Source organism: Aquila chrysaetos, chromosome W (assembly GCF_900496995.4).
Source record: "Aquila chrysaetos chrysaetos chromosome W, bAquChr1.4, whole genome shotgun sequence".
NCBI classification, from domain to species: domain Eukaryota; kingdom Metazoa; phylum Chordata; class Aves; order Accipitriformes; family Accipitridae; genus Aquila; species Aquila chrysaetos.
The window spans coordinates 11,286,466-11,313,785 of record NC_054457.1 but is presented as its reverse complement, the minus strand read 5'-3'; the positions used below and the strand labels follow the sequence as shown (position 1 = coordinate 11,313,785).

The 27,320-nt window shown below is 40.6% G+C and overlaps 1 protein-coding gene across 13 annotated transcripts in view; it reads right to left on the bottom strand.

Moving 5' to 3' along the window:
• Positions 1-464: 464 nt before the first annotated feature.
• Positions 465-27,320, bottom strand: part of LOC121232839 (nuclear factor interleukin-3-regulated protein-like) — a 32,932-nt gene continuing 6,076 nt past the window's right edge. For 10 of the 13 annotated variants that reach the window (XM_041121303.1, XM_041121297.1, XM_041121301.1 and 7 more), the window contains exon 2: positions 12,965-14,905. In XM_041121303.1, coding sequence (XP_040977237.1) covers positions 13,344-14,720 — 1,377 coding nt within the window. In that variant the 5' untranslated portion in view covers positions 14,721-14,905 and the 3' untranslated portion in view covers positions 12,965-13,343. Of the gene's footprint in view, positions 1,673-6,465; positions 9,379-11,677; positions 11,731-12,964; positions 14,906-27,320 lie in introns of those variants that run through there. The other 3 variants (XM_041121309.1, XM_041121308.1, XM_041121310.1) reach the window with 3 other exon arrangements.

Genomic DNA, 27,320 nt, shown 5'->3' with positions numbered 1-27,320 from the left:
TGATAAGTTCACGTGTACTTGGACAAAGTTAGCTAGGTTGAATAAATGTTGATTGTTGTTTGAACTCCCCTGGTGTTGTTTCACCTTAATTCTGACAAAGGAAATCCACGAACCTGAGTCGCTCCAACTTTGGGACGCAACAATCCCACTGAGTGGGGGGGAGTGAGTGAGCGGCTGCGTGGTGCTTAGTTGCTGGCTGGGGTTAAACCACGACACCTACTCTGGTTGATTGGTAATAAATTGAGTTAATTTTCCCGGAGCTGAGTCTGTTTTGCCTGTAACGGTAATTGGTGAGTGATCTCTCCTGTCCTTATCTTGACCCATTAGCCCTTTGTTAAATTTTTTCTCTCCCCTGTCCAGCTGAGGAGGGGAGAGTGATAGAACGGCTTTGGTGGGCACCTGGCGTCCAGCCAGGGTCAACCCACCACAGTGTGTTATCAACACTTTTTTCAGCACAAATCCAAAACATAGCCCCATACCAGCTACTATGAAGAAATTTAACTCTATCCCAGCCAAAACCAGTATAACAAGGTATCATCTTACTACTACTTTTGCATCCCCATTATGGTAAATTCATCTTGATCAGACTTCCCTAGCATCCATCATGTGAGACATAAAAGCCTTATAGTAGTTAAGATATATAGCAGGTGTTTCTTTGCTAACTCTCAAGTGTTTACAAATATTTTGTTTGATTATTTAATCCAGAATTTTAAAAAATGAAACTGATCCATAATTTTTCAGGTTTTCCCCCCTACCCTTTTTGAAAGAAGCAAAGAGGCTGTTTCTTTTCCAGAGCATCACCGCAGTTCTCAAGGGGTTCTTAACTACTCCAGTATCTGAGATAGCTTTAGATGATTGTTTAAGCAAAAATCTTACAGGACAATTTGTAAGAGTCCAAAGATTAAATTCTTTGGTCGATTTGAAAGCATCCAGTTCACTTAATGTTCTTATTCTATCCTACACAGGTATTGTCTTGGCCACTTACTTGCATTAACTTTTATTATAAAATACCAATCCAAAAAAAGCATTAAACCCTTCAACTTTCTCTGCATTGTCTATCATTAGCTGCTTCTTTCTGTTCTGTAGTAGAGCAACAATTCCCTTCTCAGTATCATGCTGTTGATGAGCTTATAGGATGGTTTCTTGTTACTGTTGATATCTATAGCTCCTTTTCTACCTGACTTTCTTTATATGTACTTATATAACTGAACCATTTCCAATTTCTGTATGCTTTGCTTATGTTTATTGTCAGTGAAACCCATCATTAAGCAAATTGTTCCCTTCCTACATTCCCCATCTTCTACTTTGTGTCCTTAGTATAATTTCTTTGCCAGTTCTTCTTAACCTTTTACCCCTTTGATTTGTCTTCCTGATCTCTACATTTATTTGAGACTGCTATTTTTATTTTACTTCTATCCTCTATTTAAAAATTATTAGCTCTGCCATTTCACGGTCACTCCAATTCACTTTACGTTGTGCTCTCACATTCTCAACCTAATATGTTAGCTCTTTCACTACTTACTTCACAGTCTGCATCAAAAAAATATTACCAACTCATTCCAAGAACTTGCTGAGCAGTCTGCATACTGTCCTGTACCTTCCCCAAGGTCACATCAAATTTCTGCAGAATTTAGTCCAAGTCGCCTCTGTTAACCACAGAACAATCTTTCTCCTGTAAAAACTCAAATAAAGATAAATAATATCACTCAAATTCATAAATACATACTCTGATTTAATGTGCCCCCCCAAAATTTATTTGGAGAGCTAATACTAGAAATATTCTTCCCATGTTTGGAACTACTTTTGCTTGTTCCATAGCATTATGAGCCCCTTGAGTGGAATGGTAAGGGAACATAAATAAGAGAGCTTTTACCATGCCTTAAAGACATGAAGGTTGTTTGGGCTTGCTTCCTTCCTGTGACATTTTGGATACAAAAGGGAGAGTCCAGCACAAAGTTTACAAAACTAACCAAGTGCTCTGTGCATACCATAGTCTTGGTAATGACAGTGTGAGGCAGAACATTTGGTACATCATACATTCTTAGGTCTGATCCACATGCTTTAATAATGCCATAGTAAATCAGACAAGTTGGTTTGGCTACCAGCTTGAATATGCCTTACTGTGTAATTTACACAATTAAAATAATGAGATGTTAGGCCCTATGATTATCTTTTAACTATACATCATATTTTATTCAGTAAGGCATGACTTTAACCTGGGGTCTGAAAGACTAATCGGTGAGCAGAACCCTCTAATTAAAATGTATTCTTATTTATACCGTACTATTAATGTTCCCTAAATCTTTAGCTGATGATTGAAATGCTTTTTGATAATAATACATACTATTTTATCTAGCAGGGTTTTTTTTCTTTCTTCAGAAACATCTATGAAACAGAAGGGATGAGACTTTCTATGAAAAATTGTGGGAACACATAAAATACACAGTACACTTCCTGTTATGTAAGACTATTCATTAGTCTAAATACTTGTGCAATATTTGGCAAATGATCAAAACTAGTTTCTCCTGATGTGTTTACAGTGTTCTAAATTAAAAGCAAAGCCCATTTTCAAGTTATATTTGTCATACAAATGGAAATGTTCCTCTCATGCTGCATGTGGTTGTACTTTCTGCTTGACAGGATAAACTACAAAAGTTGAGCACAAAGTTTGTAACAAAGTTCTTGTGAGAATTAAAGTTGTGGTCTAGCAATTCTTCTTATAAAAAGAACCAAAGGAGTCTTTCCCCCAGTGTAGGATTTTTTTTCTGTGACTGCATGTTTACTTAACTTCCTGTCTGATGCTGTACTTAATCAGCCATGTTGAGAGAAATTATTTTGATTTCATTGCATATTCTATTGCTTTTTACCCCATTTTAATGTTCTTTCCCATAACCTTTGAGTGGTAAAATGGTCACACACAAGAACATTAGAGCTCCCATTTCTCTAGTGAACACTTCAGAAATGTACTAAGGCATAAATTATCCAGAAGTTTTGAACAGACACTGTGTTTTATATTAAACTGTGAAAAAGTAGCTTGCAGTGCTAGAAAAATACTATTAAAGTGTTACAAAAATTACTCAGCACCACATGCAAAACATTTTCTTTTCAACTCAGGTGCAAATCCTATTATACAAACTGGTTTATTAATTATCATTATTGTTTCCTAAGGATTTTAAAAGAAAACTGGGTCAGTTTAATAACAGCTACTTTTGAACATATTTCACCATTATCTATGTGTCCTGGTTTCAGCTAGGATAGAGTTAATTGTCTTCCTAGTAGCTGGTACAGTGCTATGTTTTGAGTTCAGTATGAGAAGAATGTTGATAACACTGATGTTTTCAGTTGTTGCTAAGTAGTGTTTAGTCTAAAGTCAAGGATTTTTCAGCTTCTCATGCCCAGCCAGCGAGAAAGCTGGAGGGGCACAAGAAGTTGGCACAGGACACAGCCAGGGCACCTGACCCAAACTGGCCAACAGGGTATTCCATACCATGTGACGTCACATATAGTATATAAACTGGGGGGAGTGGGGGGGGGGGGATCACCGCTCGGGGACTAACTGGGCGTCAATCAGCAGGTGGTGAGCAATTGCACTGCGCATCATTTGTACATTCCAATCCTTTCATTATTGCTGTTGTCATTTTATTAGTGTTATCATTATCATTATTAGTTTCTTCTTTTCTGTTCTATTAAACCATTCTTATCTTAACCCACGAGTTTTACTTCTTTTCCTGATTTTCTCCCCCATCCCACTGGGTGGGTGGAGGAAGCGAGTGAGTGGCTGTGTGGTGCTTAGTTGCTGGCTGGGGTTAAACCACGACACTATGCATTCAAAAATCCATGCAGCACTTCATGTTACACAGAAAAAATGTGCTTCGGTAATTTTTCATGTTATAAATAGACAGATAAGCAAATACATACACTGTATAATTTCCAAGAAAAATACTTCATATTCCAGTAAACCTGTCCCTCTTCTCATATCTCAGATTTAGTAATCTTTTTATTAAGTTGCAGACTGACCTTGGACCTTTAGTCATCCTCAAATGTAAATAAAAATTACTGGCATCTGTATTTTTGTTTCTTTTCTCCTTTACCAAAGTGCTTTAATAACCATGAATGGTCCTGACTGAAATTAAAATGAAACAATCTGTTGCAGTTCACGAAAATATTCATTTGCCATATGTAGGACACCACACTGTGGATGTTTTTTTAGGACTGTAACATCAGCTGACTCAGGGATACTTGGAAAGAGAGTAGGTGAAAAAAAAAAGTGAATGTATGCAGTCTTTAAAAAAATAGATCGGCTGGTGTCCCAGCCCTTCCCTACGTCTCTAAGGAGCACATTTTGCTTCCTGTTCTACAGCTTTCACAATGGCAACAAAAATGTTTTGTTTACATGAAGTAAGCATAATTACTACAGTTTTTGGAGCTGAGGATTTTCAGAGATGGTAAAGAAACATATTTAACAAAGCTGAAACTGACACAGAAAATAATACTGAAAACCAGTTATAACACCACATTCTGTAAAAAAGACTTGTATAATAAATAACAAACATGGCCTGAGCTATCAAACCACAGCTACATGACCAAAAATATGCTAACTGTTGTTTTCTTTGCCTTTTTATTTGCCTTTTTATATTCTTCCTGTTGCAAACACTTCTATTATATTATACAAAAAGATTCTGCCATAATAAAATGAGATCCTTGCTGAAGGCTGGTTTCCAATTCCTTCATTTGATGTAAGTATCAAGTAAATTCAATGTTGTCAGAAAATTTATGTCATATTAAAGCCACAGTAAGATAACAGAATTGCGATTAGCTCACTATGTGAGCCATGAAAAATTTTAGACAGAAGATATCCTTTGTAAATGGAATACGCCATAATATTCAAAACTGATATTGAGAGGCATGGTCTGGAGTGCAGTAATAAACTAGGAGGTCAAGTTTCTTTAGGCTCAGCTCTAAATATATATATATATATATTTATTTTAATTAGGAATACTCCTTTATGCTCAGATACCCATAAATGCTTTTTGAGGAGATACAGATAAATATAATAAAGATACAGGTTACTAGAGAAAGAAACATTTCAAACTGACCAAGGATTGAACTAATAACCCTGAAATTTCCTTATTTTAGGAGATAGCTTCAGCAGCTTATGGAAAGTTTGAGCAGCTGGAATCTGGTCTAACTGCAGTGGATGGGAAAATGAAACAGCAATCTATTGGATTACTACTGTTGCTGAGGGAAGCAATCTAAGATATGGCCATGTGAATGGACAGGAGGGAAAAAAGATCTTAGGGATTGGGGGTGTGATGGGTTGACCCTGGCTGGATGCCAGGTGCCCACCAAAGCTGTTCTATCACTCCCCCTCCTCAGCTGGACAGGGGAGAGAAAATATAACAAAAGCCTTGTGGGTCAAGATAAGGACAGGAGAGATCACTCACCAATTACCATCACAGGCAAAACAGACTCAGCTTGGGGAAAATTAACTCAATTTATTGCCAATCAACCAGAGTAGGGTAATGAGAAATAAAACCAAATCTCAGAACACCTTCCCTCCACCCCTCCCTTCTTCCCAGGCACAACTTCACTCCTGAATTCTCTACCAACCCCCCCCCCCAGCAGAACAGGGGGATGGGGAATGGGGTTTACGGTCAGTTCATCACACGTTATTTTCTGCCGCTTCATCCTCCTCAGTGGGAGGACTCATCACACTCTTCCCTGCTCCAGCGTGGGGTCCCACCCATGGGAGACAGTCCTCCACAAACTTCTCCAACGTGGGGCCTTTCCACGGGCTGCAGTTCTTCACGAACTGCTCCAGCATGGGTCCCTTCCACGGCGTGCAGTCCTTCAGGAGCACACTGCTCCAGCGTGGGTCCCCCACGGGGTCACAAGTCCTGCCAGAAAACCTGCTCCGTGGGCTCCTCTCTCCACAGATCCGCAGGTCCTGCCAGGATCCTGCTCCAGCGCGGGGTTCCCACGGGGTCACAGCCTCCTTCGGGAACCCACCTGCTCCAGCGTGGGGTCCTCCACGGGCTGCAGGTGGATATCTGCTCCACCGTGGACCTCCATGGACTGCAGGGGGACAGCCTGCCTCACCATGGTCTTCACCACGGGCCGCAGGGGAATCTCTGCTCTGGTGCCTGGAGCATCTCCTCCCCCTCCTTATTCACTGACCTTGGGGGCTGCAGGGTTGTTTCTCTTACATGTTCTCACTCCTCTCTCCGGCTGCCGTTTTCTGTCTGTCCCAACTTTTTTTCCTTCTTAAAAATGTTATCACAGAGGCGTTACCACTATCGCTGATTGGCTCGGCCTTGGCCAGCGGCGGGTCCGTCTTAGAGCCGGCTGGTATTGGCTCTCTCTCGAACACAGGGGAAGCTTCCAGCAGCTCCTTACAGAAGCCACCCCTGTAACACCCCCCCCCCCGCTACCAAAACCTTGCCACACAAAGCCAATACAGGGGGACATGCATTAATCGTCCTGAGCAGCAGTATATTTTAAGCCATTGTTATCCTGATACACTCCAGAGATCCTTTAGGGAAAAGTTTCTGTGCAAGTGTTACAAAGTCTATCAAATATGGAGGGAGAAAGTTGCAGCATGATTTCATTCCAGCCACACTATAAAGAAGTGGTATAGAGACAGAAGATTCTAGTATGGAGTCTCTGGAGTCTCTCTGTGATCTCTTGAAGTCAAACATGAACAGGAAGAGAGTACCTTCCTTAAGGAGTTTTATCCCATGAGTTTTATATAAGAAAAGTTATCAGAAGAAAAATAAACACTGCAGACTTGCAAGGAAGCAAGCTGATGGATGAAAGCATCAGATTAGCAAGTGTCACATGGACAGATTGTAATAGATTAGTTATAAAATGGCTCCTGGAGGCTTTCACACTTTTCTTACTACTCAACTTCATTATATTACTTTGTATATATAAAGTAATCTTCTGAGAGCCAGCTGACTTTCTGTACATTCTGACATGCTGCTTAACTGTTTATCACATCAAACACAATCATAAATAGATAACTGAGGAGTCTGTAGCAATTTTTTTTTTAAAGGTAGATAAGTCAATTTTGTTCTCAGCCACAATCCTGCACTTGTTAAGAAGATGAGACATTTCTGGCAAAACAGAGTGGTTTATAAAGAATTCAGACTGCAGATGAGTTAGTGTTCCCTCTGGATGTCATTTGCAGGCCACACTTACATTTTTCCCATACTTGAAAAGACTAGTACATAGATATTACATAAACCACATACTAGGGATCTAATGCAGACATAGAAAGTTCCAGAGGAGCCTCAGATATTTTTGTGTCACCATGACTGTATTTAGAGGAGGTTCTGATATGACATTTGCTGTTATATCCTGTTTCTTGTTATTTTAAAAGTTCTCACACCTGCCTATGAGTAGCACACTTGCACCATTCTAATAAAAGACACAAGGCATGGACTTTTCTTCTTAATTTCCATGTATCTTGCACTGTTTTGCTAGGATTTACAGTAAGTTTTGTTGTTGGTCTAGAAATTGATGTATATTAATGCATCACCTGAGAGACTATTTTCCCCTTCCATGCCTGTTAACACTATCTCACAATACCATCAAATAAGGATTGTTTGTCTTTCTCCCAGTTTTCTAGTTTTCACTGTCATAAATCTCATGATAAAAGAAGCTAAAAATCTTCTTTTCAAAGTAATCTCACTATTCTTACAGAAAATGAGAAATTATAAACAATTACTTCCAGCCCCCTACAATATTTATAGAGAATATATGTTGTCCAGCTGTCACAGTCTCTTGTCCAATGTAGCTTTTTTTACATAAATAACTTTGACATTTGTACATTCACATTTTTAACAGGCTTTTTAAAAAAATGTGTCACCAAGCCTTTTTTGAGAATGGGAACTAAATACTTCAATCTATGTTAACATGTATATTGTCAAGTACGTATGATGTTGACGTGTATATTGGGGACTAGTTAAATGTGTACTTTTAATTCATGGATCAACCCTTGACAGTTGATTATTTTACTTTTGCTCTCCTCCAAAATCCCTCTAGCATTTTTAAATCCTTAATGGGAACAGGGCCCAGAGAAAGGAACACTGTGTTCTGCTACAATGGCTCTCATCACATTTTATCATCTTTTCAGCTATTTTATATGATATAGTATTATGCTTTAGTACTTTCTGATTGTTATACATACCATGAACATCCTGGCTTTCAGGGCCGCGTAACACAAATCCCATGGAAATCAATGCAATATGTTCTCAGTGTATTTATATACAACACAATTTTTAGAGGTCCAAATTGTTAGAAAGAGACAGAGGTTTAATGTCATACCTCAGAAATGTAGGTATAATGGATGCTGACTCTGGCACATAGAGATATCAGGACAAATTTAGGTTTTTACATATGTAAGTTATTTAGATGACCATTCAGCCATTTGCACATCCAAGAATCTGAGTAGCATGGAAAAGTATAATAGCTGTCTGACATTTTAAGTTGTGTATACATTTGTGCAGGGGGGAAAGGGAGAGAGGAGGAAAAATTGACCATGGTACCTGAATGTCAATAGTATTAGATGCACGTGTAGCTTCCCCAGAACCTCTTGGGCTGATGCAGGTTTTCTCAGATCAGATCTCTCTGATGTAGCAAAGGCAAGAAGGATGCTTACAGGAGATGAAAACCCACATAAAATCATAGCAGAGTTGCAGGCCCTGCATTTGGTCTTGTAATCTTGTGGAGCTCCATAGTGTTTAAAGACAAGATGAGGAGGAGGAATTACCATAACTCTACTTCATACATTAGGATTGGCACACAGATAATAGCTGGCAGAATCATAAAAAGTGTAGATGTGTTCCTGCAATATTTGGAGTTATAAGAGTAAATGTCTTCTGCTGCTTTCTCTTTCAAGCAAATAAACACTATGCCTTTACTTTGAGCTTTTGCTCATAATTCACCCAGCCCTTTTAGAGCTGACATAGAATAAATAAGAGTTGAAGACCTGGCTGCCTTCTCTTTCTACATGAGTAAGTTCTCTGTAACTCCAGTAATATTGACTCACATATCACTATTGTGTCACAAGAGAGTTAGCCTTAGAGATACTGAAAATCAGTAGGACTCTGTGGCATGAGTGAACAGTAAAGATTATGTCCTGGTAATCTTACTCAGTTTGAGTAAATCCCTTATTCCACTCATAAAAAAGTCCCCTTGAATAAGGAAAGTAGGATCTGGCACTAAGTTAAAGGCCTCAGGATTTGGCCTAGTATTTTTAACTTTGAACTTGGCATTCCGTAATGGAACAATACGTGCTACTCATTCTCATGCAATAAATACTAAAAATTATTTTGCTGTATTCTTGTAGTTACCAAGCTTGTATTGTGCAATAACCTGTAAAAGTATTTTAAAAACAATATGGTGTTAATAAAGGCCATATTTTAATTACATTCTCTGTGGGTTTTCTGCTAAATTCATTGTGCATTGCCTATTTTCAAAAGCATATTTGTATACTAGCAAGTAGAAAAGATTTGTAGAATTTGGTATTTTAATATAACTTCAGAAATGTGTTTATGGTGCAATTGTACATTTCTGTTAAGTTCTACAGAAAATGAACACTATGTATTCTCATGAACTGCTCACATGGACATAAGGGCCATAATGAAAACATACAAAATAATAAGATAAATCAGGTATTGCCATTTACCCATCTCCTATTCATGAACGAGGGGATATTTGGCTATACACAATAATACTAAAAAGATTTAAATATATCACTATCCTGTGCAATACATAAGCTTTACTGAAGGCAGAATTTTGAAGGGATTCAGAAAAGCATATCTATATTCAATCTTTATATCTACAAAAATATAGATGCTGATGAAACATGAAAATATATTACTGTATTTATAAATGTTAGGCAGATTTAAAAGAGGGACTGACATGCACACTTCACAGTATCAATCAACCACTACCTGATGTCACTAGGAAAAAACTTACCTTGTTAATCAACAGTTATTTTCCATGGGCTTTCTTAAAATTTTCTGTGAAGCCTTTCATACTAACTATTATCAGAGGCAAGATTCAGGACTAATCAAACTTATCTGGCATGATAATTCCTATGTTCCCATAAAAAATGACAATTTCTGTATTGATAAATCAATGGGTTTTCCAGTTTCCATATATGACCTTTCTTAGCATTCTCATTTGAAAGCATACCCTACAGACATTTTTCAGTCACTGTAGTTCTAGTATATGCCTAACTTGACCAAAATAAGTCTAACCCACTTCTCAAGTTTGATTCAAGTGTTTTCCACAGGATTTGACAGAGTATAAGAGCATTCATGTTACATATCCTTTTCCAAAATAAGCACATCCACACACCAAAATCACCACTTATACACATTTTTAACAGTGAAAATTTACTCCTGGGGGTGTAAAGATCCTTATCTGTTTTTTAAATATGCCATATATAAACCCAGACATGTGAAAGGGTAACAATATAAATCTGCAGTGTAAACTTACACATAACCATACCCATCTTTTAAGTGTTCCTGTGAGATAGGACAGGAAAATATATCCTTACTATTTATGTTCTAATTTATTAGTCACTGCTGCTGAAAGTTGGAGTATGGGAGCAGAGTCCCACCGCATTCTCTCCCTCCTACTGATCAGTGGCAATTCTTCCGCTTCCCCGATACAACATGCTGGAGGAAAGCAGGCTAAAGATGGGGCTGGGTGAGGAGATCAGCTACACCAAATTTATTTTTCAGTTGTCCACTTTAGAGAATGAGACTGTAGACAAAAATCTAGCTTTATATGAACCACCCACACTCCTGCATTTTATAACTTCAGTTTATGGAAGATACTCCAAATTTTAGCCATAGAAGTAATAACTTGGGCATAGAATGATTTTTCATCAACTGCAGAATTGTAGAGATAACACTTACTAACCTACATATTGGACTAATATGATGAACATAATAGAAAATCATGTTGCAATTAGTTCTAGTTTTGAACAAAAGACAAATTATTTCTTTTTTCAAATACTAAAGGGGGGTGGGGGCATAAATAGCATCTGATTGTGCTCTTAAGTTCCATGCTATAGCTTACTTGCAATGACACCCTTCAACAAATTAACTACATCATTGCTTTTAAGTATTAATTGCACAAAAGAAATACACAAAATAGTGGAAAATATGAGCTAAAAGGAGGATAATAATCTTCAATTATGACAAACAGTAAGTAACAATAAATTAAAAAAAAAAAAACACAATAGATCTAAGTTTACACACATAGCAACACTGAGATTTTTAAGTCCTCTCCTTGAACGCATTACATGTGATAAATAATATACAAAATATTTATAGAATTTTGTGGTTACTTACAGAAGATATTTAGCAAGCAAAAAGCTAGTAGCAATCACTGCCTGATGTCTCATATCCTTGTAATTCAATGTATTTATTTATTTTTTCATGCAATAATCTTGATCTTATTTTCAATAACACCGAGATGTCATCTATATTACTTACAAAATATATAGAGAGCTTGACTATGGGGTCTATTGTATTATTAAGGTATGAGAAAAGAATTAACAGGCAATTTTTGAGAAAGGAATCTCTGTGTGTTATTAACTCTCAATGTCACAAATACAGCTCAGCAATTAAAAGGCTCAAAAAAGTTCAAATTGTACCATTGATTTCTGTGCCAAGGTCCACCCAGAATGTGACTGTGAATCATCAGTGCCTGAAAAAAAAAAAATTATAATAAAATCCTGGCCTTGCTGACATCAGGGAGTTTTGCCATTGCCCTGACTGCTGGACCAAACTTCAGAGCTATCAGAAGAGACTCAGACTGCTCTTCATCCCAAAAATAAATCAACAAACTTTCTCTCACTCTAGTCAAATATGAAATTAAAAATCACTAACTCCATTCTGTTTTCTTAATTAGTATTTTAAGACTATTAATTTCCATGATCTATAATGGAACATTTCCATAAAGAAATTTTTCAGAAAGTGCTTATTTGTTAATCTGATTTATTAGTACTTTAAGAGAATGGGAGAAGGACTTCTGCCAAATCTATGTTCTATTTATAAATTATTTTTATTTTTTTAAATGAAAGACTTTGGTAAGCCCAGCCAAGGGGGTATGATGCAATACAATCTCCATGTTCCAATGGCTCTTCTCAGACAAGAACACTAAAACCTTGTCCAGTCATCATATGAAGAAGTCCTTGTCTATGCAAATTTTAAGGGGCTAGTACTATCTGGATTGTTCTCCATATATTCTGTTTTATATTTAAGAATTTCTAGCAAAATGCCTTGTAGTCAGCCAGGATATTCCAGTTCAGTTAACTAAGCCATTAAAACCAAAGCCATATTGGCTGTAAGCCTTATTTCATACTTACAATTCTTTTATGCCCCACAGCAGGAGCTGAAATAGCAGATTATCTCCTCTAACACTGCTACTTACTATTGCCTGTCCTTATACAGATTTTGCCAAGTTAAGCTTGGAGTTTATAGATCCAGTAGCCTTTGACCATACTTCTTTCCATGCCTGTACAGGCATAAGCACAGACCTTGGCAAAGACGACATTGTCCAATTTTGTCACTTCGAGGCTCTTAAAACTTGAAGATGCACAAGTCCAACATAACTAATTTCATCTAAAACACAAAGTTATAATACTGAAAAAAGTTTGTTATAGTAAGCCATTCAGGAAACCCAATACTCTCTCTCACATGAGACAGGAGAAAAAGTTCCTTGATATTACAATTACTGTGTTAGAATTTGTGTGGCTTTTGGTTAATTTATACTAAGAAGTAAGTTAAAGAAAGCTAAGGCTATGAATTGGATACTGTTTCATTTATAAATATCCACTTTATTTCAATTCTCTTCTAAAAAGGTCTTAAGGAAAAAAAATACAATTTAAAATATGTGTAAGTTTGGCTGTAAAAAACAAACATATAAGTTGAGCACAGCGTAAGAAACAAGCCTTTTTCTTTTTTTTTATTAACATATTTACAAGTTCATAAAAATCAATTGAACTGAAGTAGATGTTTTGTGTTTGTCACCAATATTTTATTGTAACTGGTAACTTGCACGCTTTAGAAGAAGAAAACAAAGTTCACTATATATAGGCTTCAGTATTGGCTACTTGACTATACATGAGGCATAATGATCATAACACAGCCTACTCTCCATAATAATTTGTGCACAAAAAGACACCAGACATTATGTGAACATTACAGTGAAATGACATCACAAGTCCAGTGATAAGTCAGCATAATAGAAAACATATTGATCCACTGCAAATGCCATTGTTTTTAAAAAACAACAATAAGCCTTTATTCAGTAATAACTTAACCAGAGTCTGATGCAGAGATTTGTTGTGTAGTTATAAGTCTTTTAAGGGAAGCAACCTCTACAGATAAGTTTGTTATGCCCTGCTTCAAATACAGGTTCTCTGACTCAGAGACATTGAAGATACTGTCTTTTATTTCAACAATTTCAGTTTTGCAACTACTCTGAATTCTTACATTGAGTTCCTTGTGATGCCAGAGTTCTGGTTTGAGAGACCAGTCTTGGATATTAGTCACTTGAACTGAGAAAGGAGTGCGAGAAGAATGCACCAAGTTTTGTGCAGTGTGTTTTTCAAGCTCAACAGGTCTTTTTGATAACATATCAATAGGTGATGATAGTTTCTGTGCAGCATCATAGTCATTATCTACTGCTTCCACCTTAACTTGCATGGCTTTGGCTTTAATTCGAAGCTTGTGAGGCAAAGCTGAAGAATTCACTTCTGGAACTTTAACTGTTGCACAAATATTTTTATGTTCAACTGGGGAATGGATTGGACCCTTAGGAACCTGCTGTTCATCTTCTCCATCGGATGACTTTCCAACTGCACTGTCATCAGTTTCTGAAGTTCTGGGGGAATTACTGGAGGACCTATTGACTTGGAACAGAGGAGGAGAATGTGAGTACATGTTAAAGGTAGTTCCCATGTAGTGTGGATATATGGATGCTTTCTGTGAACTTCTGTCATCTCTTGGCTCACTCTCTAATTCCATGGGCTCCTGTTCTATAATCTGGAACTTATTTTCAGGACTTCTGCAGTTGTTTTGCATACAACTTGACTGAGTATGTTCTACTGATGATATTTCAGACATATCAGACATAGAGCTTTGAGGAGAATGCTTAATGACAGAAATACAACTGCTACCAACTATAGATGGTTCATGTTCATCCACAAATGAATTAATATTTGATTTGGAACTTTGATAATCTTGGAAATACACAGCTGTTGAGCTACTGAGTTTCTGTATCTCTTGGGCATAAGCTGCAGAAGTAATTAAACCAAACTTCAGCTTCAAAGAAAGCAGCTCTGCCTTCAAAGTGGCATTCTCTTCTCCCAGTGCAATTAGTTTGTTCTCTAAGACAAGGTCATTCAGTCGTCGTTTTTCACGAGATCTTTTAGCAGCTTCATTATTTTTCCTCCTTTTCTCCCAATACATAGCATCTTTCTTTTCATCTGGAATGAATTCTCGCTTTCTCCGGCAAGCTGAAGATTTGCTTTTTCCACTACTTGCTTCAGTGAGTAGTATCTCTTCATTTGTAGACAATTCTTCAGACACTTCTGCTAAAGTAGACTTAAGTACCATGATTTTGTCCACATTGCTACTTGTGTCAACAGGTCCATGTTCCTTTTTAAGGGTCTGCATTTTTCTCAGCTGCATCAGAAACAATTTGTAATAGATCTACAATGAGCAACAGAGCAAACTATTTCCCCAGTACTTCTCATACCACAACTTAATGCAGTACTTTGAAATCCACACATATTCTTCCTTTTGTTTCATATTCTCAAACAGAAGTGTCTAGATCCAATTTTCTTGGCAGAGGTGATGAGAATCTTCTAAATAACCTTCAATAAATAAAAAATTTGATTACTGTTTAGGAATTGCTGGTTTGGGGCATTCAAAAGTAACTTTCAATAAAAAGCTTAGACTAGCATTTGATTCATTAAACCTGCTGTAATATGAAGGAAGCTTGACACTGAAGCAACTGATATTCTAAGCTTTATGATACCTAGGTAGCAGATCTGCTTCCAAAACAAATACAATATGATCCAAAGAAAATTAATTTTAAAAAAATATATATTTGAAATTTGATCTGACAATAATGTCACAGAACTTTCCATAATATCACTGACTTAAACCTAACACATAACACTGCTGAACACCAGACATGTTGATGAGCAGCACTGGAAAGTATCTTGTCCTTCCAAATTAAAATATCTCTTCAGAAAACAGCTGTGGTGCATGATTTAGCAATGCTATATATTTGGGTCCTCCACAGATTAAAAATAACATAAACTGATTTAGAGAAGCTAGAGTGCTTTCTATTGTCCTAAAATAACACTGCTATCCATGAAGTTATTAAACATTTAACTACTGCTTTTGTATCCTGTAAGTTTATATATATATAAAATGTGTGTTGTATGCATGTGTGTATACACACATGCACACACTTCAAGTTTTAAAATCTCTTTTTGATCAATCATATCAATTCAAACTAGTAAATGCACACATAATTCTGGCAAATACAGAAGCAACATGTTTTCTCTTAAATAAGACTGTTTCAGGACAAGAACTATGTCTTTGTATCTATCTGTATGGTCTCCAGCTCAAAGCGATGCCACTTTGGTGTCCATCCAACACTACAATTTAGGGAAAATATTAGTAATGATAGTAACTGGTAATAATAAAGAGCAGAAAGGGTTTTTTCTAAACGCATGCAGACCATGGGCATAGCTCATCAGTATGATCTTCTATTTAATCAATGAAAATTCAATTGCAAGTCCAAACAGTCTCATGCAGCCAGATACTGGTGTTAACCTACACTTAAAATCCAACAAGCTGCAGAGTTCATGTCCCTTGCTTCATGGGGCTTCTACAGTTTGGGGCATTTGAGGGCATAATCTGCTTGTTTTAGCACTGGTAACTCCTGTTTTGGCCAGTCTCCCTCCTGTACACATTGTTCCTGGCACAAGTAGAACGACCATAGAATTGGTAGCTTGTAAGTCTACAGCAAATATAAGTGTGTATCAAAACAATGGTGGTTTTGCATGCAGCATTCAACTCTGCTTTCAGCCAGAGTACATCAGTAAAGACAAAAGTGTAAGCCACATGTTTTATGTCAGTCTTACTGGTTTGATATTTATGTAATTAGTTCTAATGCCATTGGTTTAGTCAGCTAACAAAACAATAAAGCTCTAGCTCTTTCCACATATTACCTGAACACTTTTATCACGGTAACTGAAATTGCTGCTTTACAAACAGGACTCAAAGCCCTAGTTTGTTAATAGTTCTCCACATGGATCAACCCAATACTGAGTCTGTAAACTAATTAAATTCCATCTGACGATAATGGTAAAATGTCTTCAATAAAAAAAGCCATTTCACTTCACTTGCATTTATAATTCCACTGGAAAACATGAGTATTTACATGTAAATTAATGAACTGTAATGATTTCTCTGATTATATTTCAAATTCCAATATTTTCCCTTATGATTAATTTTTTCAATTGCTTTATCACTACCTCATAAAGTATTATAAAACCAACCTTACATTAGTCATTATAAAAGATTTTTTTTGTTGTTGTTGCTTGATGTTAATGACATTGAGTGCCAATGTAACAGTGTAATAACACTCGACCCTAACTATTAGATCCAGTCTTGCTCCCACAGCAATTTTGCCATTGGCTTCAATAGAAGCAGGATACAATCCCAGATCCAAATATTAATGAGACTTCCATAGAATTCATACTATTTAAGCAAGAAATTACACATGCAGAAATCAGGAAAATTTCATTTATCCATGTCAAAATAGTAAATTAAGAATTTGACCCTGGGGATTTGCGTATTCAGATTGTAATACTTGAAATGTGTCAAAGGGTTGTGACTCAGTCCTTCAATCTTCCCTCTGTTCTTTGTAATTTAATTAAGTCAGTTCTGCTTTACAATATGCACATAGGTCTCCACACATACATATGTTTCTCCAGAGTAACTGCATATTATTATTTGTATTTATCAAAATAATTCACATTATCTCCAAGCTTAATTTTTCAAAATGTATTCTGTAATGAGATATCTATTTAATTCTGTTGCTCTACAAAACTAAATTAAATCCCATTTCAAGCAGTCAGATGCTTTCAAACAAACTTCACTTTTGTAAAGCTGTGTCTGCAAAATTTACCTCAGTCCTTAAAAAAAAAAAAAGGAAAATAAATGCAAAATAACTTCCCATTTTAAAGAACGATGCATTTATCAATGTCTTTTTAATAAACAAACAGCTCAAACCACTATGTAACAAAGTGTTGAAAAACAATAAAAGCTCACATTGATACGTCTGCACATATTTCTAGTTGTTGTTTTCCATGTTCCACATAGGTATCATATAATTATGTTATTGCTAGCATTCTGTCAAAGGTTATGTATTTTAAAAATTTGTTCACATACCAGGGCTGGTATAGAACCTGCTCATAGATACCCAAACATGACCAGTTTGTACTCTGTAATTTGAAAAATTGAAGAATATATTTTGTACTTTCTATCTGTTGCCTCAAGCCTTCAAAAGACTGATTAACAAATAAGAAGGCGGTGATAGCTTAAAGAAAAAAACTAAAACATGAGAAGGGTGGTATGCTTGCTATTCAAGGACTGTTTAGATTACCTGTACTCAAGGTAAAGCTTATCTAGTTTAAGATTCTGCTTACAATAGAGGATGCTTAAGGAGTGTTTGGATAATAGTCCATTATCTGGTGCCCTGACATTTCAGAGTCACAGACTTGCTAATCAAGGACATACATCCTCCTTCCGCACTGAGAACGAGGTGTTGGCAAGAGAAACAAAGACTCTGGTGTCATCAGATGACACATGACCATAAAAGGACAAAAGGAGTAGGGGTATTCTTCCCCAATGGACCACCAAAGACCACCAGAGACCCCCCGCGCAGGGGTAGAACGCTCTGGGATGATTGCTCAAGAGAAAAACACATCATGCTTGCTCAACATAATGAATATGCAATAGTTAGGTGGAACATATGTATTAGATAGGCATGGTGTTTTAACTAGCATATAAGTATGGACTGAAAAAACCTCAGTAGGTGTGCTCGATTTGTGGAAATCTTCCACCTTGCACCCTGTGCAGAATAAAGCAATGTCTCCTCTCTAAACATACTTTGTGTGTTTCGGGAGTTACTTTCTGATCAGGTAATATATCTACAAAGCATTTTTAAAATATTTGCTAACTACCTCAAGACTTTTATGAAGTAGAGAAATAATATTATGCACATACAGGGGAGGAAACTGAGTTTAATTTTAGTTGATGGATACACAGCCTAACTAAACACTGCTTAAACATTTTGGAGCTACTCTACCACTACTGCTTTTCATAGACAAAAAGTATGCACCTTCCAGGTCTATAATAATTAAGAAATCCTCTTTAACTGAGGATGTGGCCTCCAAAGCCCAAACCAACCTCTACTGAAATCATCCAACATACTCATTCTTGCCTTATATCTAGCACCTTCAGTAAAATTCTGTTCCTGCTGAAGAAAAACTTTGATGCCAACTCCACTGGAATAGTGATATTATCCCTAGATTTGTGGGCAAGAGGATCTAGGCAATGGGGAGCAAATGAAGTTCAAACTTTCTGGAAGCACTAGGTAACTGGATGCTATGCTATTATAGATTATCCAAGGTCAAAGAAGGAAACAAAATTTACAATACCAATGTTACCACCAATTACTGCTGAATCCATTACAACAACATGGCGAAATACAGAACTATTGCTCCTGCATTAGGGTTCCCTTTTCTTACAACTTAATAGGCATTTTAAGTGTTTATGGTTCCAAGATCAACATGTAATTAGGTCAGTGGAACACTGATGATGATGCTTCATACAAGATGAAGCATTTTGGATAAAATGTTGATTTTCTTTGTCTTATTGAAAGAAAATCATGGTAGGTGTCTATACAATATAATTTATGCAAACATCAAGAATCATTCATTTCTTATGACACTTTTCAATCAAATATAAAAAAAAATGAATAAGCTCATCATGGCACTTGGAATACTATTGCACTTTCGTATTACCCAACTCCAAGTTGTATCAAGAAAGCTGATATCATATGTAATTTATATAAAAGACTTTAATTGTTAGGAAAATTAGTTAAGTTACTGTTTATCCTACTAACTACAAATCAACTCATGAAAGTATAGTTTTCTTCCCAAAGGTAAAATAATAATTTTACTTTCATAAATTGTGTATTTGGAGAGATCTAAACACATGTTAAAAATAGCTGTTCCTCAGAAAGATCAGTCAAGGTTAATAGGTACAAATTCAACCTGTATTTTCTTCAACTGGCTTGGAAAGTCAGTATAATTCTATCAATCAGACCTGTTCAATTTGTCCAAAACCAGGAAAAACTTTAAATGTTTATATAAAGTAATATATAAATTACTTTTGCTTCTCTGAGTTTTAATTATACATATATATCATACCATTTTATTTAAATATCACATCACTTGACAGTAGGAAAAACTAGATCGCACAAAGCAATAACTTAATAGTAACAATGTTCTGCAAATAAAATCTCGGCATCCCTAATTTCAAATATTGAAATTCATCATTTTGTTTTAGTTTCCCCTAATTAAGGGCCACAAAACAAAAATACAAAATCATATGTTAATTATTCTGACAAATAGATTTCTATTATTGAACTCTTTCATGTGGGTACAAACGATGTTGCAACAAAAAGTCTGAAGTCAATTGAAAGAGACTTCAGAGCCCTGGGAAGAATGCTAAAACATTTGGGAGCACAGGCAGCGTTTTCCTCAATCCTCCCAGTAATGAGGGGAGACTTTGGAAGAAACAGGCAAGCCCAGGATATCAATACCTGGCTCCAGGATTGGTGCCTGTGCCAAAACTTTGGTGTTTTAAACCATGGAAGGGCCTTCTACAGACAAGGTGTGCTGGGGCCTGACAGGATTCACCTGTCCCAATAGGGAAAATGCATCTTTGGGCATAAGCTGGCAGGACTGATCGAGAGAGCTTTAAACTAGAATCGATGGGGGAAGGGGATACCAACAGGATTGCAGTAGGTAAGCCAAGGGTTGGCATGGCATCGCCTGAAGGTGACAATGCTAGTGGGAACTTTTACCACTGCTCCAGGGAGCACTGAGGGCTCAGGAGCGCATCTGAAATGGTTGTACACCAACACACACAAACAGGATGAGCTTGAAGCATTAGTCAGCTCCCAGAGCTACAATATCATTGGTATTAGTAAGACTTGGTGGAATGAGTCCCAGGATTGGAGTGCTGGGATGGAGGGCTACAGGCTGTTGAGGAGGGATAGGCAGCGCAGGTGAGGTGGAGGAAATGAATTCTGTATGTAAGGGAGAGGTTTGACTGCACAGCCCTTACAGTTAGGGATGATGTGGTTGAAAGCCTCTGGATGAGGATTAGGGGGATGGAAAACAAAGCAGATGTTGTAGTGGGAATCTACTACCGATGGCCCAGCCAGGATGTAAGCAGTGATGAGTTATTCTATAGGCAATTAGGAAAAATTTCAGGATCAGTAGCCCTTGTCCTTATGGGAGATTTCAACTTCCTAGACATCAATTGGGAATACCATACTGCTGTGATGAGCAAGTCTGGGAAATTCCCGAAGTTTGTGGAAGATAACTTCTTGTCACAAGTACTCAGTGAGCCAACTGGGAAAGATGCCCTCCTAGACTTGTTGTTTGTGAATAGAGAAGGACTCGTGGGGGATGGTAGGAGGCTGTCTTGGCCACAGTGATCACAAAATGGTTGAGTTTAAAATTTTCAGTGTAATGAGAAAACAGGACAGCAGAGTTGCTACCCTGGATTTCAAGAGAGCAAACTTTAAGCTACTCAGGGAGCTACTTAGTAGACTACCCAGGTGTATTGGTTTTGTGTGGCAAGGTTTTGGTAGCGGGGGGGAGGGGGTTTACAGAGGTGGCTTCTGTAAGAAGCTGCTGGAAGCTTCCCCTGTGTTCGAGAGAGAGCCAATACCAGCCGGCTCTAAGACGGACCCGCCGCTGGCCAAGGCCGAGCCAATCAGCGATAGCAGTAACACCTCTGTGATAACATTTTTAAGAAGGAAAAAAGGTGCAGGACACACAGAAACAGCAGCCGGAGAGAGGAGTGAGAACATGTAAGAGAAACAACCCTGCAGACACCAAGGTCAGTGAAGAAGGAGGGGGAGGAGGTGCTCCAGGCGCCGGAGCAGAGATTCCCCTGCAGCCCGTGGAGGACCCCACGCTGGAGCAGGTAGGTGCCCGAAGGAGGCTGTGACCCCGTGGGAACCCCGCGCTGAAGCAGGCTCCTGGCAGGACCTGCGGATCTGTGGAGAGAGGAGCCCACGGAGCAGGTTTTCTGGCAGGACTTGTGACCCCGTGGGGGACCCACGCTGGAGCAGTGTGCTCCTGAAGGACTGCACGCCGTGGAAGGGACCCATGCTGGAGCAGTTTGTGAAGAACTGCAGCCCGTGGGAAGGACCCACGTTGGAGAAGTTTGTGGAGGACTGTCTCCCGTGGGTGGGACCCCACGCTGGAGCAGGGGAAGAGTGTGATGAGTCCTCCCACTGAGGAGGATGAAGCAGCAGAAAATAACGTGTGATGAACTGACCATAAACCCCATTCCCCGTCCCCCTGTGCCACTGGGGGGGGTTGGTAGAGAATCCGGGAGTGAAGTTGTGCCTGGAAAGAAGGGAGGAGTGGAGTGAGGGTGTTCTGAGATTTGGTTTTATTTCTCATTACCCTACTCTGGTTGATTTGTAATAAATTGAGTTAATTTTCCCCAAGCTGAGTCTGTTTTGCCTGTGATGGTAATTGGTGAGTGATCTCTCCTGTCCTTATCTTGACCCACAAGCTCTTTGTTCTATTTTCTCTCCCCTGTCCAGCTGAGGAGGGGGAGTGATAGAACAGCTTTGGTGGGCACCTGGCGTTCAGCCAGGGTCAACCTACCACACCAGGGAATCTGCTTTTGAGGCCTTAGCGGTCTATGAGTGCTGGTCAGTTTTTAAGAACCACCTTTTAAAAGCACAGGCAATCCCATTGTGTCATAAGTCAAGCAAGCAGGGCAGAAGACCAGCTTGGCTGAACAGGGAACTCCTCGTGGAACTCAGGAGGAAAAAGAAATTGTATGACCTCTGGAAGCGAGGTCAGGTTCTGCAGGAAGATTACAGAGCTGTGGTTCATATATGCAGGGAGAAGACATGAAAGGCCAAAGCTCAACTAGAATTGAAACTGGCCAGTGTTGTTTCAGATAACAAGAAGGGCTTTTTTAAGTATGTTAATAGCAAGAGGAGGTCTAAAGAAAACATTGGATCGATACTTGTTGAAGATGGTCACCTGACTAATAGGGATGAAGAAAAAGCAGAGGCATTCAATGCGGTTTTTTGCCTCAGTCTTTAATAATATTGATAGACCTTGGGCTGCAGGCCGCTCTCACGAGGGGGAGCAGCTGACAAGGCGTGGGCAGGGCCAGGACTAACGGCAGCAGACTTAAACGCAGTGTAACTGCCACCAACAGTCACTCGCCGAGAGCCGATCAGCTCCCGTGCAGGGGCGTTCTGCAGCGGAGTGGGGGATCAAGGGGGGGGGGGGGTCCTGAGCTGGGAAAACCCCAGGAGAGCTCGGAGACCCACCAGGAGCCCGCAGCTCTCATGAGGGAGAGCAGCTGACAATGCGTGGGCAGGGCCAGGAGTAACAGCTGCCACCCCCCACTCCCACAAAAGGCAGCCCTAGGGAGCACTAGCGATCAGGAGCACTGGGAAGAGAGCGGGCAAACAGGGCCAGGCCAGGCATGGCATGGCACGGCGCCTCCTCTAAGGAGGGGCATTCCACTGGCCGAGTGGAGAGAGGCTTGAAGTCCACATAACCCAGTAACAGGGCACTGTTCTGTGACCACCTGCACAGGCCAGAGGGCACTCATCCTACCTGACCCTCAAGGCAGAATGGTGGGCACTTGAGATAACAATTCAGTCTCTCACACAAGTCATTTGTCTCAAAGATTGTTTGTTGTGAGAGACTGGACTGTCATCTCAAGCCATTCTCTTAAGGATTGTTTGCTGTGATGAGCCACTTATCCCAGAGATGGCTTGTTTAAGCAGGGCACTCCTCTGTCCATAAGGACGATTATCAGGCCACTGAGGCATCCAGGGGAGGAGACAGGCCGGAGCCAGCAAAGCACGCAGGAATGTGGAGACTACCATTCTCATGGAAACTGTAGTCTTTGAGATAAGATACTGGTTTCTGGTGTTGATCACGCGAAGGTCCTGTGACAGACGAAACCTGCAGCACGTGAACACTGCATGAACAGTACGTATGTGCACGCATCATCGAAACATGCCCTATAAAAAACCATGGAGAGAAGCCGTGGTGTGCACCCACCACCGAAGAATTCAAGACTGAGGACCAACGGGACGCCGCTGGATCCATGGTGGTGACTATCCTTGCAACTCTATCCCGACTGCTTGCTTGATTTCTGCCTTTTCTTCCATTCTATCCTATCGCTACTATTTTCTACTTTTGATACTTTGGATAATAAAAGCTCTTTTGGGTATACGGCATTTGACCTTGTTTGTGTCTTAATCTCGCTCTTGGGATCATATCGAAACCTTCCCCGACATTGGATCAGGACAACTTATCTGAGAGCAAAGGCTGCAGCTCCGGCTGGGGGGTCTGCACCATCTACCCCAGTGGTGGCTGATGCCTCCACCCAGACAGAGCTCCTGAAGGGAGAGGCTGCAGTGCAGACCTCAGACTGCAGGAAGTGCCTAGACCTTTCTCCTGGGGCAGGGACAGGCAGCAGACTTGCCTGCAAAAGTTATGCCCAGGTGGAGGACCTCCTGCAGCAGGTGGCTGAGCTGCAGGACGCAGTGAGAAGGCTGTGTAGCATCAGAGGGGCTGAGAAGGAGTTAGATAGCTGGTTCCAAGCACAGTCTGCAGTGGACCCACAGCCCACAGCCAAACAGCCAAAAACTCCCCCACTGGCACACACGGAAGGGAGAGGGGCCGATAATGCAGAAGAATGGAAGCTTGCAACAGCAATTCCCCTGAAGCCTGAGATGCCCTTGCAGAACCGCTTCACCGCTCTGCAGAGATGCCCTTGCAGAACCGCTTCACCGCTCTGCAGACTGAAGAGGAAAAACCCGTCACATCAGAAGAGATGCTGGAGCTGAGTAAGGCAGCCCAATATGCTCCCCGTATAACAACCAGCACAACTAAGAAAAGGCTACGGGTGATAGTAGTAGCAACTCTCTTCTGAGAGGTACATAGGCACCCATTTGCCGACCTGACGCACTCTCTAGAGAGGTGTGCTGCTTACTGGGGGCTTGTATCAGGGATGTCACCGAGAGACTACCAAGCCACTGACTATTATCCGCTTCTGTTGTTTCACATGGGCACCAGCAATACAGCTGGGAGCAGTCTGAGGAGTATCAAGAAGGATTACAGAGCCCTGGGAGCAGTGGTAAGGGACTCTGGAGCACAGGTAGTTTTTTTCATCAATCCTCCCGGTCAAAGGGAAGGAGTTTGAAAGGGCCAGTCGAATCTGGCAAATCAACAAATGGTTATGGGACTGGTGCCACAGCCAGGGGTTTGGCTACTTAGACCATGGGACTCGCTTTGAGAAACCTGGTCTACTGGGGGCTGACAGGGTCCATCTGTCAGAGAAGGGGAAGAGCATCTTCGGTCACAGGCTTGCCAAGCTGGTGAAGAGGGCTTTAAACTAAAGTTGCCGGGGGAGGGGAACCTCAATCCATCTCACTCCTACCAGTTTGATGCCAGTGCCAGCAATAGATGCCCAGAGCCTGGAGAGGGATCACAGGTCAGCAGGAGAGCACCTGAAGAGCAGCACAAAGGAATTTCAGCCACTCCAGACAGTAAGTCAGCTTCATCAGGGGCCCAACTTAAATGCCTCTATGCAAATGCACATAGCATTGGGAATAAACAAGAGGAGTTAGAGATGTGCACACACCTGCAGGGCTATGGTCTTATTGGCATCACGGAGATGTGGTGGGATGGCTCCTATGACTGGAGTGTTGGAATGGAAGGATACAGGCTCTTTAGGAAGGACAGGCAGGGGAGACAAGGAGGGGGTATCAACCTCTATGTCAATGACCAGCTGGAGTGCATGGAGCTCTGCTTGGGGATGGATGAGGAGCCGACTGAGAGCTTATGGGTCAGGATTAAAGGGAGGGCAGGGACAGGTGACATTATAGTGGGGGTCTGTTACAGGCCACCCGACCAGGAAGACTGAGCCAATGAAGCCCTCTACAGACAGATAGGAGCAGCCTCACATTCACAAGCCCTGGCCCTCATGGGGGACTTCAACCACCTCGATATCTGTTGGAGGGACAACACAGCAGGGCATAAGCAATCCAGGAGGTTCCTGGAATGTGTTGATGATAACTTCCTTCACCAGGTGATAGAGGAGCCAACGAGGAGAGGTGCTAAGCTGGACCTTGTTCTCACCAACAAGGAGGGGCTGGTGAGGAATGTGAAGCTCAAGGGCAGCCTTGGCTGCGGTGACCATGAAATGGTGGAATTCAAGATCCTTAGGGCAGCAAGGAGGGCGCACAGCAAGCTCACTACCCTGGACTTCAGGAGAGCAGACTTTGGCCTCTTCAGGGATCTGCTTGGTAGAGTACCATGGGATACAGCCCTGGAGGGAAGAGGGGTCCAAGAAAGCTGGTTAATATTCAAGGATCACCTCCTCCAAGCTCAGGAGCAATGCATCCCAACAAAGAGAAAGTCAGTCAAAACCGCCAGGAGGCCTGCATGGATGAACAAGGAGCTCCTGGACAAACTCAAACACAAAAAGGAAGCCTACAGAGGGTGGAAGCAAGGACAGGTAGCCTGGGAGGAATACAGAGAAATTGTCCAAGCAGCCAGGGATCGGCTTAGCAAAGCTAAAGCCCTGATAGAATTCAAACGACCTTTTTGCTTCAGTCATCACCAGCAAGTGCTCCAGCCACACCGCCCAAGTAGCAGAAGGCAAAGGCAGGGACTGGGAGAATGAAGAACCGCCCACTGTAGGAGAAGATGAGGTTTGAGACCATCTAAGGAACCTGAAGGTGTACAAGCCCATGGGACCTGATGAGATGCATCCGTGGGTCCATAGGGAACTGGCGGATAAAGTGGCTAAGCCACTATCCATCATATATGAGAAGTCGTGGCAGTCCGGGGAAGTTCCCACTGACTGGAAAAGGGGACACATAACCCCCATTTTTAAAAAGGGAAAAAAAGGAAGATGTGGGGAACTACAGGCCAGGCAGTCTCACCTCTGTGCCGGGCAAGATCATGGAGCGGATCCTCCTGGAAAATATGCTAGGGCACATGGAAAATAAGTAGGTGATTGGTGACAGCCAACATGGCTTCACTAAGGGTAAATCGTGCCTTACAAATTTGGTGGCCTTCTACGACAGGGTTACAGCATTGGTGGATAAGGGAAGAGCAATAGACATCATCTACCTGGACTTGTGCAAAGCATTTGACACTGTCCCGCATGACATCCTTGTCTCTAAATTGGAGAGACATGGATTTGACAGATGGACCACTCGGCGGATAAGGAATTGGCTGAATGGTCACACTCAAAGAGTTGTGGTCAACAGCTCGATGTCCAAGTGGAGACCAGTGACGAGTGGCATTCCTCAGGGGTCGGTATTGGGACCGGCGCAGTTTAACATCTTTGTTGGCAACATGGACAGTTGGATTGAGCGCACCCTCAGCAAGTTTGCTGATGACACCAAGCTGTGTGGTGCAGTTGACACGCTGGAGGGAAGAGATGCCATCCAGAGGGACCTTGACAGGCTTGAGAGGTGGGCCCATGCGAACCTCATGAAGTTCAACAACGCCAAGTGCAAGGTCCTGCACATGGGTCGGGGCAATCCCAAGCACAAATACAGGCTGGGTGATGAGTGGATTGAGAGCAGCCCTGCGGAGAAGTACTTGGGGGTATTAGTGGATGAAAAACTGGACATGAGCCAGCAATGTGCGCTCGCAGCCCAGAAAGCCAATTGCATCCTGTGCCGCATGAAAAGAAGCGTGGCTAGCAGGTCAAGGGAGGTGATTTTCCCCCTCTACTCTGCTCTCGTGAGACTCTACCTGGAGTACTGTGTTCAGCTCTGGGGCCCCCAACATAAGAAAGACATGGACCTGCTCGAGCAGGTCCAGAGGAGGGCCACGAAGATGATCAGGGGGCTGGAGCACCTCCCCTATGAGCATAGGCTGAGAGAGTTGAGGTTGT